At 59.2% G+C, this 11,248-nt stretch overlaps 1 protein-coding gene across 1 annotated transcript in view; it reads left to right on the top strand.

Moving 5' to 3' along the window:
• The first annotated feature begins 1,978 nt into the window (after positions 1–1,978).
• Positions 1,979–11,248, top strand: part of FERMT3 (fermitin family member 3) — a 14,607-nt gene continuing 5,337 nt past the window's right edge. Inside the window, exons 1-13 of the mRNA XM_024210712.2 lie at positions 1,979–2,101; positions 3,247–3,414; positions 4,828–5,061; positions 5,624–5,749; positions 6,012–6,180; positions 7,383–7,485; positions 7,815–7,922; positions 8,521–8,655; positions 8,802–8,851; positions 9,110–9,234; positions 9,829–9,935; positions 10,301–10,516; positions 10,902–11,026. Coding sequence (XP_024066480.2) covers positions 3,255–3,414; positions 4,828–5,061; positions 5,624–5,749; positions 6,012–6,180; positions 7,383–7,485; positions 7,815–7,922; positions 8,521–8,655; positions 8,802–8,851; positions 9,110–9,234; positions 9,829–9,935; positions 10,301–10,516; positions 10,902–11,026 — 1,658 coding nt within the window. The 5' untranslated portion in view covers positions 1,979–2,101; positions 3,247–3,254. The remainder of the gene's footprint in view (positions 2,102–3,246; positions 3,415–4,827; positions 5,062–5,623; positions 5,750–6,011; positions 6,181–7,382; positions 7,486–7,814; positions 7,923–8,520; positions 8,656–8,801; positions 8,852–9,109; positions 9,235–9,828; positions 9,936–10,300; positions 10,517–10,901; positions 11,027–11,248) is intronic.

Raw genomic sequence — 11,248 nt, 5'->3', positions numbered from 1 at the left:
TCTTCCCTGGAATCCCTATCTTGAGGGGAGAAGATAGTGGTTGGTATGAAGGCCGTATCCTGGAGAGATGACAAACACCCTGGTAGCAGGGCTCACTTTGCAAGGGGCGTGTCAAGCTGCCCCTAGGGGGTACCCTGCCCCAGCCTGTTGCCCTACAAGGTCTGCTCCCCTGTCATGCAGTACTTATGACATTGCAGGGGGTCACATGGGCTGAGGATGGGGCTGGGGGGGGACATTGCTACACCTCATTCTCCTCGCTAGCGGAGGGAGCTGTGACACTGGGTGTATTTCCCCCCACCTTAGAAAGGCAGAACTCTGTAGCCCCAGTGCAGCGAGTGGGCTGATTCTACTACCAGCTGATCCCAGCTGCAGGGTGCACCTACCCTTTTCCCCGGGGGACCTTAGCAGCTGCGTCCCCATCCCCCTTCCCCAGAGGCTGCGCCTGAACGGAGCTTCTGCTGCTATAAATACAGCACCCACAGAGGCAGGAAGGGGGCTCTGCCGCAGAACAGGAACTAGCGATGTGACGCAGACTTAGTTCAGATCCCAATGTGATGTGCCAAAATGGTCTCTAAAATGCTGTGCGCTGTTCCTGTGCATTGATCATTCCATGGCCTGGACAAAGCTAACCCCTCCTGTAAGGAGAGAGGTGCAGGAACAGGCACGTGTGAACTAAATGCCTCTTGGATCCCCCAACCCAGCTCAAACTTTCCCCTCTCTAGCTTGTCCCATCAGCTTCCTCCTCCCCCACCCCCAACTTCAAGTGTCTGACATACACCCTCTTTCCATGCAGCCACTCCCATTCCCCTTCTCCTGCCCAGATATGCCCACTCAGCTCTGTGTTCAGCTGGGCCCTGGGTCTTAACTCTGATCAAGGCTTTTTTGTTGTTGTTTTTGCTCCCGGAGTTGTGTTGATAAACTGCCAGCCAGTACAGTCCTACATTGACAAGCCAAGCCTTGAGGATTGTACTTCACTTTAGGAGGAGAGGGGTCAGTTGGAGCAGAACTGGGACTCAGGACTCCTGGGGTTCCATTCTTAGGAGTGGGGTCCAGTGGCTTAGAGAAGAGTTGGGACTGCAGCATTCTTTGCTGAAATGTGTGACCTAGGGGCAATTAGGGAAGCAAGACACCTGTGATCCAGGGTAGGAGAAGTGATAAGTACCCTAGCACTCCAAACACAGTTGCCATACACAGCTGGATGCTTCTCAACAGTGCCCCAAATTCCAGTGGCCAACAGCAGTGTGGGAACATAAGAACTGCAAAACCAGATCAGCCCAGTGAGTCCACTGGGCCCAGAGTCCAGTCTCCCCTCAGTGCTTCCTGCTTCAGAGGAAGATTCAAGTAACCCTGGGGTCCTGCTCGCAGGGCACACTCCCCCCACTGAACACCTGTTGGCGTTCTGCTCCTATTCATCCCCCTCATACATTCTTGCCACCTGCTTGATTAGCCCTTGAATGAACTGAAATCCTTTCTGAACCTTTGGCCTGTAATGGAATAATGTGGCCATGAGTTCCACTGACTAACTTTGTGTTTTCACTATGTGCTGTTCAGTGGGGCAGAGGAAAATTCATAGGGAGACTCCCTTCCTTTTCCCTTTGTGTTCCAATAGCTGCTGTCTGTCCTGTGGATTAATAAAGGGGTGCCGCCCCCCTGGGTTGAGCTAGGATGCCCTGTTGTGCTGGGTGCTGCACAAACCATAACTGAGATCAGGGTCCCTATGGTACTAGGTGCTTCAGATACAAAGTGAGAGACAGTCCCTACTAGGAAGGGCCTACATGCTGCCCACAGCAGTGTGGGCGTTACTCTAAAGCAATCCCAGAGACGCAGCAGGTGCCTGAGTTGCCATTGGGCCCTGATGCGAAGGACTTCCTGATCAAGGCAAACAATGCAGAGCCCTGGAGCTGTTGAGCAAACTGCTGGGCGGGCTGAGAGGAAGTGAAGGGGGGGGCACGTAAGGGAAACGCCTTGGGCTAGAGCAACGGGCTGGAGTGATTTGACAGCAGGCACGCTGGGGAGGGATACAGAGCCCAGGCTGGATCCCTATCGGTGCTAGTTGAGCTAACCGCTCCGGGAGCTTCGGAGAGAGCCCACACCTGGAACGGTAAGGGGCTGGCTGCATGGTGGTGGCTGGGGGTGGAAGGTTCCACTTTACAGTGCCTTGGCAGGTCCCACTCCATCTGTCCCCCCCCCCCCCCACGAGTTTGCCACGTGCCCTTATGCACAATCCTCCACTGAAGTGGAAGAGGGGACCCCATTTTGGGTGGGGGTTGGGGACCGGCTGCATGGAGGTGTGATCTAGCTAGACACATGGCACTTCCTACCCAGCCATGGGAGAATTCCTCGTGGGTAGCTGAAAGGATGTGGGGGGGCTGCCCCTGGGGCCAGGCCTCACTCTTTGGGTGTCTGGCTCTCTACTCTACTTCTAGGGCTCCTGGCATTTACCCACCTGCTGATTTGTATCAGCCCTTGTGGCCTTCAGCTATGAGCTAGGGATCAGGGGTAAACTGTGACTGTGTATCAACCTGGGGGATGGAGGGTCAGGATCCCTGGGTTCTGTTGCCAGCTCTTGTTGGGGAGTGAGAAGTAATGAGTTGGGAAGGATTGGTGGTGTGTCCCGTCCCCCCCACACCCCATGGTCAGCAATGGGTTCAGGAGTCCTGATTCTCAGTCCTCCCTGCTCTAACCCACTAGACCCCACTTCTCTCCCAGTGTTGGGGATAGAACCCATGAGTCCTGACCCTAGCGCTCTGGCCTGATCAGCTGTTTGCAGGACAGACTCCCCGGAGCCCACCTGGCACCACCTCACTCCTGCCAGGACTGGGATTCCTTGGCTCCCATCTAGCCTGGGATCCTGTGCCCTGCAGCCCCCGAGCACAACACTGGGCCAGCCTAGTGCTGCTGTATGGGAGCAGTGGTCCAGCTATTTCTGCCTCCTGCCTCCCCCCTGTGCTTTGAGGGAAGGCAAATCCTCTCCCTCCGTGTAATGGGCAGGGCTGAACCGTGGGGTCGTTCTCACCCCTTCATCCCCTTGTACCACCCCAGCGCTACTGACCCACTGACATACAGAGAGAAAAAGGGACAAGCCTCCCCCCCACCCTTGTTACACTGACCATTGAAGTTGGGGATGGAACCCAGGAGTCCTGACTGCCAGCCCCCCTGGTCTAACCCCCTAGACCCTGCTCCCCTTCCAGAGGTGTGCACAAAACTCCCGTATCCCTTCTGACCCTTGCGCTGCACTCGTTCCAGGGCTCGCCATGGCTGGGCTGAAGACAGCTAGCGGGGATTACATCGATTCCTCCTGGGAGCTGAGCGTGGCTGTGGAGGAGCTGGGGCCTGAGGCCGAGCCCCTCACCCTGCGAGTCACCGGAGATGTGCACATTGGGGGCGTCATGCTGCAGATTGTGGATAAGATCAGTAAGTATGGGGTCCCCCTGCTGCTGTGGGTTATATGGAGGGGTGTCCTCTCCCATTAAATCCCCTCCCCACTTTACACACTTCTCCCCACAACGGGTGAGCCCCTGCATGGATGTTCTGTCCCTTTAAATCTCCCTGCCACACTTCCCCCTCCAGTAGCCACCAACTTCCTGCTGTGGGATTCCCAGCATCACCCATCTTAGCATCAGAGAGGGGGGTTCCCCAACCCTCTACCCTAGGGCACCTCAAATTCCCACTCCCCCCCAGCCCAGAGCTGGGAATGGAACTCAGGACTCCTGACTCCCAGCCCCCTGCTCTAACCACTAGACCCCAATCCCTGCTGTTCCTGCCAGTCTCTCACATGATGCAGGCTGAGTCATGGCCCTGATGCAGGGAAGTAACTCTGAATCGCCCAGTTCCACCCTCAGTTCCTGTCTCTCCCCTCCTACTCTGTGCAGGATCGGGGTCTGGCTGGGGCACTGTCTCCCCGATTACCCCAGAATTGCCCTCTGTGTCAGGGAGACAAGCACCTGCCATCTGTGGGCATGGGAGTTACCCAGGGGGTGGGCCAACCCTGGAACGCCTGGCTGGGCTCTAGTCTGCCCAGTTGTCTGTCCTTTAGGTGTTAGTGATCCATCCGTCCGTCCGTCCCCCTCTATCCATCCGTCTCTCTCCACGTGTCTCCCTCTCCTGTACTCCCCTACAGTGTCTGCCCCCTGCCCCCATCTCCCCACTCCCATAGGTACCAGCGAGGGAGGGGCCTGGGGCCTGGTGGGAGTGGGGCCCAGGGACCAATCCAACAGGAAGTGACTCCTTATCTGCCCAGGACACAAGGTGGGCCTGTGCCATGTCTTCCTGTGGCCAGTCTATGTGGTATGGGGACCTTCCCCTGGCAGTGCCTGATAGCAGCTGTAGCTGCTGCTGCTGGAGACTGTGAGGCCCATACCCTGGATGGAGGCTGATAAGGGGCCAGCTAGCCAGAGCCTATGGCTATAAATAGCCTTCAGGGCTTGGGATTCTATTCCTGGCTCTGGGAGGGGAGAGGGGGGTTTAGTGGGTTAGAGAAGGGTGGGCTGCGAATCAGGACACCTGCGTTCTTTTCCAACTCCAGGAGGGGAATGGGGCCTAGTGGTTAGCGTGGGGAAGCCAGGACCCTGCCCCAGTAACCATGGCTCTGGTTTAGACGTCTGTAGTTGTATTGTGTGTGGCTTGCACAGTTCAGCTCCTGGGGTTGCAGCATCCTCTTTATACTGGGAGCTACCTATTGCGTCCCACCCTGAGGTGGCACTGGCTGCATCTCAGCGCTGGGCGAGGGGTCCCTGTATAAACAGCCCCCATACCCCACGCCAGAGGTGGCTGCATCTCAGCACCAGACAAGGAGTCCCTGTGCAAACTACTATGCTTTGCCCCCAGAGGTGAAGCAGAACTGGTCAGATCACGCTCTCTGGTGGGAGCAGAAGAAACTCTGGCTGCTCAAGACCAACTGGACCGTGGATAAGTACGGGCTGCAGGCAGACGCTCGTCTCCGGTACACACCTCAGCACAAGCCTGTGCGGCTGCAGCTGCCCAACCGGCGGATGATCCGTGTCCACGCCAGCTTCTCTGAGCCCGTCTTCCGTGCTGTGGCTGGCATCTGCCGGGTGCTGAGTGAGTACCCAGGAGGAGGTGGGGCATAGATGGGCCCAGGGTGAAGAAGGATGCAGGGGTTAGACATTGAGGGTGAGCATCAGGGAGGGGCAGGAGTTTTGGAGGAGGGAAGGGCAAAGGTGCAGGGGGGTGGGGTTGTGGAGGTGCGGGCGGGGGCAGTGCTTAAAGAAGTCTAGAAAAAGTGCATGGGGAGTCATGACAAATCAGTGACATCACATCTACCTAGCTCCTGGGGCTCTTCTCCCCGTCTGCCCCTTCCCAAGTGGGGAGTACGAGCATAGACAGGCCAGTGTCTGGGGTGAGGAGGTGACCCAGAGAGCGGTAAGGGGAGGAGCAGGGGTCGGGGAGGTGTGCAGGGGGAGAGGAGTGCAGGGGGGTACAAGGGGGTGAGGGGAGGGGTTGGGAGTGAGGAAAAGTAGGGAGAAAAGCCTGGGTGGGCACGGGGAGGAGGAATGGGACTTTTGGGAGAGAGGGGCAGGGGCCCAGACAGATGGAATGACGGGGAGCTGGGGGAAGGCCCCCTTACTGGGGAGCTCCCTCACCCCGTGTCCTCTCCCCCCAGGTATCCGGCATGCCGAGGAGCTTTCACTGCTGCGGGCGCCTGAGGAGAAGAACAAAAAGAAGCGGAAGGGGCCGGCGCTGGGGACAGAGGATGAGTTTGACCTAAGCGGGGTGGTGCTGCCAGCCAGTGAGTACGGACGAGGGGGGGTGGGCAGGGGCATGTGAGTGCGCTCTCCTGCAAGTGCTGGGGTGAGCGTGCATGCTAGTGCACTAGTGTGAGTGCCTGTGAGAGTGCCCTCGTGTGCTTGTGCCAGAGGGTACATGCACTAGTGAGAACGAGCACTGGTGTGAGAGGCTGCCCTGCTGTGTGTGCCCCCGGCGGCGTGCGTCTGCCTGGGCGCCGCTAACCCGCCTTGTGCACAGAGCAGAAGCCCTCCCTTTTCCCACAGGTGCGGAGCAGCAGCCGTTCCGGGGGATGCCGGCCCATTTCTCGGATAGCCCCGCCACTGAGGCCTGTTACCGGATGCTGTCAGTGAGCTGGACTGGCCTGACCCCCGAGCACGTGCTGAAGATGCCTCGGCCCAGCAACCTCGTGGAGAAGGCCCAGATCAACAGCCGGTGAGAGGAGCTGCAGGTTGGGATTGAGGGGCACTGGGAGAACTGACAGGGAGGGGGCAGAGAGCTGCTCCTGCTGGCCCTGTGCCTGGGGGCAGCACCACAGCTGGGTCCCGTCATGGATTTCCAGGGCGCTCTGTACCCTCAGCCTTTATACTGTCACCTCTAATGGCGCCCGGGCGTGCTGGGCCATGGAGTTAGGATGAGCCCGCGACTCCAGCATGCCTAGGTGGGGCCCTGGGCTCCAGCCCCCCGTGTCTCTCTGTATCTTCCCAGCGGTTTCTCTGCGTTCAGTTCCCTGCAGCGACCCAGTGCAGCGTGTTCAGAGCAAGCCTGCGTTTTCTAGTCCCCTGGGATCCAGCATCATGGGGTCCTTAGCTCAACACAGAAAGCCAGGCTCAGCCCGGAGTCCATGCTGGCAGCCACCTGCCCCGTTCCCTAGGCTCCTGCCAGGCTTCCCTGTCTCCTGTCCGTGATCTCACTCCTAGACCAGGGTGGAGTGTTACCCTTAGTATCCAAGAGTGAACCCTCCCTCCCCCACCGCCTGCACGAGCCCCATCACTGCTGAGCCCTTGGGGGGGCACCCCACACTGGTCAGACCTTCCGTCCTTACAGCGACAGGGCGCGGGGAGAGCTGACCCTGACTTGCCTTATGAGTGCTACATGGGCAGCCCAGTTCCTAGCCCAGGCCTGACTGGCAGAACTTCCTACAACTGCTGCTGGGGGATGCAGCTTCTCCCACGTGGGAGAGCTCGGCTGGTGGAAGCACTCTCTAGCTACGGCGGCCAAAGCCCTTCCATGCTGGGATCAGGGCGTCTGCACGAGGGCTCACACTGTGCGGGGACACTGCCCTCTCCCTCCCACCCCAGCCCACAGAGCTCCTCCGGGCTAAGTGTGGGCCAGGCTAGAGCTGCCTCCTGTCCCCTGATCTCCAGCTGCCTGGTGCTGGGGTCACACATGTTCAGCCTCCCTTGGCTGGCCAGCGGGTGTCCCGGTATCGCTCTAGGGTTCCCTGCCTAGGGACAGTTCTTGATGGTGCATTCTTCCCCCACCCCCAAGCTAGAGAGACCCACAGCCATCCCGTCTCCCCTGCCCTAAATGGGAAGGTAACCCCTTCCCGCCCAGTGGGTGGCAATCCCAAGTGGGTGGGGAAACTGAGTCATGCCTGTTCTTACAAATATGACAATTCCCATGTTCCCCTCCAGGTGGCTGAGCTCCTCGCGGTCACTGATGCAGCAGGACGTGCTGGAGAACGAGCAGCTCTGGCTGCGGTTCAAATATTACAACTTCTTTGACCTGGAGCCCAAGGTAGGACCTCCCTGTGCCTCCTCCCCCCGGGCTCTCCTGTCCATCCTTCACTCCCCAAACACAGCCAGCCTGTCCTGGTTACTTCATGCGGGAGCCGAAGGGGGGACCCCCAACCCCTACCACACTCCATTGCCTCTCCCCAGACTCTCCCTTCCCCCCTCAAACCTACCCTGACTTTTTGGATCTGGAGCCCAGGACCCCTTCTCCCCCCTCCCCCCCGACCCAACTCTCCTCCAGACCCCTGTTCCACCCTCTTCCCTGCTACTCCCCCTTAATTTCCCCCATTGACCCCTAACCCCTGCCCACCTTTCCTCTCCCCCATGCTGCAGTACGATGCGGTGCGCATCACCCAGCTGTATGAGCAGGCGCGCTGGGCCGTGCTGCTGGAGGAGACCGAAAGCACCGAGGAGGAGATGATGGTCTTCGCTGCCCTGCAGGTACTGGAACTCCGCCCACCCCCAGACCTCCCTTCCCCAGCTAGGCCGGGATCCACCTCCCGCTGCTGGACTGGGATCCAGCCCCACCTACCAGGGATCCCCCCCAACAGTCAGGCTGGGATCCATCCCCTTCCCCCCCTCACATGAAGCACCTGCAGATAGCCAGGATCCATCCCTTCCCCCGCCATGGAACACCCCCGCCTACCCCACAATCAGGCTGGGATCTATCTTCCCCAGAGCTCATCCAGTGGGGCCAGGACTAACCATCTTTGGAGCCCTTCCACCCAGCTGGGCTGGGATCCATCTGTCCCCCAAGCACTCCCACCTAGTGGGGATCTTGCCCCTCCCTCCTACGGGGCACCCCTACCCAATATATTTCCACACCCCACCCCCAGTTGGGCTGGGGTCTGTCTTCCCCAGAGCTCACCGAGTGGGGCCAGGGCTAACTACCCCTGGAGCTCTCCCACCCGGGTGAACAAGGATCCATTCCTCCAGGTCAAGCCAGTGGGTCAATCCCATGTGGGGGCTATCTGGGTGGGTGGGGTGAAGATCTCCCTCTCCCTTCTCCCCAACTAACCTGCCTCCCCCTGCCCTCCAGTATCACATCAACAAGCTCTCCCTGAGTGCTGACCCCACAGAGCCAGCTGGGGAGCAAGGCATGGATGACCTGGACTCAGCCCTGTCCAACCTCCAGGTCAAGCTGGAGGGGGGGACATCAACCTCGGACATGCTGGTAAGGGGGGCGTGGGGGCGTGAAGGGCACCAGCAGAGCTGTGGGGGTGGGGGCTAGGTTGGAATATCATGAGGTTGCAGGATTGAGGGGCATCGGGGGGCTGGGCTGGAGTAGCAGTGGGTGACTGTGTCTTGGTCTCCTGGCAGGAAAATCTCACCACCATCCCTGAGCTGAAGGATTATCTCCGGATATTCAGGTGAGCCCCAGACTCTCTCATCCTCACTATGGGGGCAGGGGCTGGAAGTCAGGATTCCTGGGTTCTACCCCTGCTCTGGGAGCAACGTGGGGTCTAGTGCTCAGTTCCAATAACATGCCTGACCCCATCCCCAAGCTGTCCTCTTGCACCTGCCCCATGTCACAGCTCAGGGTCCAAGGGGGACTGTGTGTGTCTCCCATACCTGGGGGGTGCCCAACTGTGCCCCTTCCACCTTGGCACTGACGCCCTCCTCCATAGGCCCCGCAAGCTGACGCTCAAGGGCTACAAGCAGCACTGGGTAGTGTTCAAAGAGACCTCCATCTCCTACTACAAGAGCCGTGAGGAGGCGCTGGGTGAGCCCGTGCAGCAGCTCAATCTCAAGGGTGAGTACGGCATCCCTTCCCCCGGCATGTCTTCTCCCCCACACCCTCCCGATCAGACTGATGGGCTCATCCAGCCTGCTGTGTCCCAGCTCACACAAAGCCTGCTGCTTCAGAGAACTGAGCGTAAGCCTTCCCTCAACACTGAGCTCCCCTCACCAGGCAATGCTGGGCGGGATTCCCCCCATGTATATTCCACCTGCAGCACGAGGGTCTCTTGCCATCAGCACCCAGGGTGCAAGGGAATCCCTTTCCCTAGAGAAACGTCAAATCCTCTCTATTCCAACCTCCTGGGCCCTTTGCACTCCAGTAGCAGGGAGTTCCACTGTTAACTGAAAGGAAAAGGACGGGATTTTCTTTTCTGGCCCCTATCATTCGCGGCCAGCCAGTGGTCTCTGGCATCAACTAACAGCCAGATCTAATCTCCCTAAAGCTGTAGCCTCCCTAAAACTCCTGTAGCAAGTAGTTCCATAGGTCAACACAGAGGTGAGAGATTGTCCCCCAGCCCCATGGGATTTTGAGGTGTTTTTGCAGCCACAATAAAGCATTTTAATCACCAGATACGCTGCATTCCACTCCCCCCACCCCCAATTTCAGGCTGTGAGGTGGTACCGGACGTCAACATCTCAGGCCAAAAGTTCTGCATCAGACTGCTGGTGCCATCTCCGGAGGGGATGAGCGAGGTGTACCTGCGCTGTGACGATGTAAGTTGGGGGGCAGCAGTGGGATTGGACTGTGGGGTGGGTGGGTGCCATGGGATTATACCCTAGGGAGTCACATTGGAGGATGCATTTGGGATGTACCATGTAGGAAGAGGGTTGTGGGGAGTGAGAGGGCAGTGGGATTACACCATAAAGGGAGGGCTGTGGTGGGGCTATACTGGGGGAAGGGGCTGTGAATTGGTGGGTGAATGGGATTATCCTCTAGAAAGGGGCTGCAGGCTCTGTACTGCTGGGGTCTGGCTACTGAGATGCATTGCAGCGGTGGTCTCAGCTGGGGGTCTTTAGTGCCTCCCCCTCCTTTAACCCCCTCCCTTCCTTTCCCTTCCCTCCCCCCCACCCTTCCGCAGGAGCAGCAGTATGCCCACTGGATGGCAGGGTGCCGGCTGGCAGCCAAGGGCCGGACCATGGCAGACAGCACGTATCAGTCTGAGGTGCAGAACATCCTGTCCTTCCTGCAACTGCAGAGAGCCAGTCCTGACGCGCCCGCGGCCCCCGATGCCGAGGCCATGGGCACCCAGTGGCTGGTATCCCCCCGCTACCAGAAGAAATTCAAGCCGAAACAGGTAGGTGGGGGTTGGGGCAGCAACCCCAACTGAGCTCCCTGCCCCACTCCCTGAAGCACAGCACCCCCTGGCCCCAGGATGGAGTCAACACTGACTGTAAGAGGAGACACCCCCTATGGAGCCCCACCTCTAGCACAGCTCCCACTAGCGCTGCACTTGGGTAATGGGGACGGCACTGACTGCGAGGGCAGAACCCCCTCTGCTGAGCCCCCCACCCTGCCCTGCTCCCTGCAGCACAGCGCCCCCTTCCGCTGCACTTGGGTAATGGGGCCAGCAATGACTGTGAGGGCAGCACCGCCCCACCATCCTCCCGGGAGGTCTCCCATCCAAGCAGTGATCAGGCCTGGAACACAGTGAAACACTGACCCATGTCTCCTGCCCACAGTTAACCCCGCGCATCCTGGAAGCCCATCAGAACGTGGCCCAGCTCTCACTCACCGAGGCCAAGATGAGGTTTATCCAGGCCTGGCAGTCGCTGCCTGATTTCGGCATCTCCTACTTTGTGGTCAGGTGAGGCACCCCCCCCCCCCCGAGCCAAGGGTAGAACCCAGGAGTCCTGCCTCCCCCCCCCCCCCCCCGCTCTAACCACTGGACCCTTCACTCCCCTACAGAGCCAGGGATAGAACCCAGAAGTCCTGACGCCACGTCCTTCCATTCCATCCCCAACCCACTCAACCTCACTCCTCTCCCCACTGAGCTAGGGATAGAAACCAGGAGTCCTGACCCCCAGCC

The sequence above is a fragment of the Terrapene carolina genome, unplaced genomic scaffold, assembly GCF_002925995.2.
Source record: "Terrapene carolina triunguis isolate 2854851 unplaced genomic scaffold, T_m_triunguis-2.0 Scaffold89, whole genome shotgun sequence".
NCBI lineage: Eukaryota > Metazoa > Chordata > Testudines > Emydidae > Terrapene > Terrapene triunguis.
Note: the sequence above shows the minus strand (reverse complement) of the source record. Positions and strands in the feature narration are given on the sequence as shown.